Raw genomic sequence first — 871 nt, 5'->3', positions numbered from 1 at the left:
GTCAACAAACCTAATAAATAATGGAGAGGGATTCGCACAATTCTGTCGTCTTCAACGCTTCAAAAAGAGAACTTTTTACCACGAACAATGGATACAAATCCATGCAGAAGAGATTACGGGCTCAATGGAAAATCCAGAGGTAGGTGTTGTGGTTGAACACTTACTTGTGTCTCCTGACTATGGCTATTTGTTTTAGCTTGAACATTAAAAAATTTCCTCAGCTTTTGCAGTAATTCTGAGAAAAAAAAGTCTGAAAATGCTATTTCCATAGTATGAAAGAAGAGCTGTCTGTGGAGAAGCTGAAAAATGTGAAGTTGTGGATAACGGCAGGCCCAAGGGAAAAGTTCACAGCATCAGAGGTGATGTATCAGGACAAGATATCTCCTATCAGCTTAGAACATGTTTATTTTCTTTAATTTGCAGGAATGTGATGAAGCAAAGTTTGCCAACCAAAGCAAAATGTTGGGTCAGTTATCACACAAGCATGTTTTGACACTGTTGTCCCATTTTACTCCAGCTTGAGGTTCTCAAGCACTACCTGGATGGAGGAGGAAACGTGCTGGTCATGCTCGGTGAAGGAGGAGAAATTAAATATGACACCAACATCAACTTTCTCCTGGAGGAGTTTGGAATAATGGTTAACAATGGTGCATATTGACAGTTAACATCATCTAACTGATCATCATAATCAGTTAAAGGTATTTTTATTGAAACATTTTCTTTTTTATCACTGCTGCAGATGCTGTTGTGAGGAATGTGTATTACAAATACTTTCATCCTAAGGAGGCACTCGTGTCCAATGGTGTATTGAACAGGTTTGTGGTTGCAGTATAATTTTTTCTCATACCAACATATTTATAATAAATCCCAG

The 871-nt window shown here is 38.0% G+C and overlaps 1 protein-coding gene across 1 annotated transcript; it reads left to right on the top strand.

Annotated features, from left to right (window-relative positions):
- On the top strand, positions 1–865 carry LOC111659258 (intraflagellar transport protein 52 homolog). Its single transcript, XM_023412132.2, has 4 exons — positions 1–139; positions 272–359; positions 518–647; positions 740–865. Exons 1-4 carry the CDS (start codon positions 21–23, stop codon positions 832–834), a joined length of 432 nt encoding a protein of 143 aa, XP_023267900.1. The 5' UTR covers positions 1–20; the 3' UTR covers positions 835–865.
- The last annotated feature ends 6 nt before the right edge of the window (positions 866–871 follow it).

This window comes from Seriola lalandi, unplaced genomic scaffold (genome assembly GCF_002814215.2).
Source record: "Seriola lalandi dorsalis isolate HSWRI2012SDOR001 ecotype SW California unplaced genomic scaffold, Sedor1 jcf7180001982199, whole genome shotgun sequence".
Classification (NCBI taxonomy): domain Eukaryota; kingdom Metazoa; phylum Chordata; class Actinopteri; order Carangiformes; family Carangidae; genus Seriola; species Seriola lalandi.
Note: the sequence above shows the minus strand (reverse complement) of the source record. Positions and strands in the feature narration are given on the sequence as shown.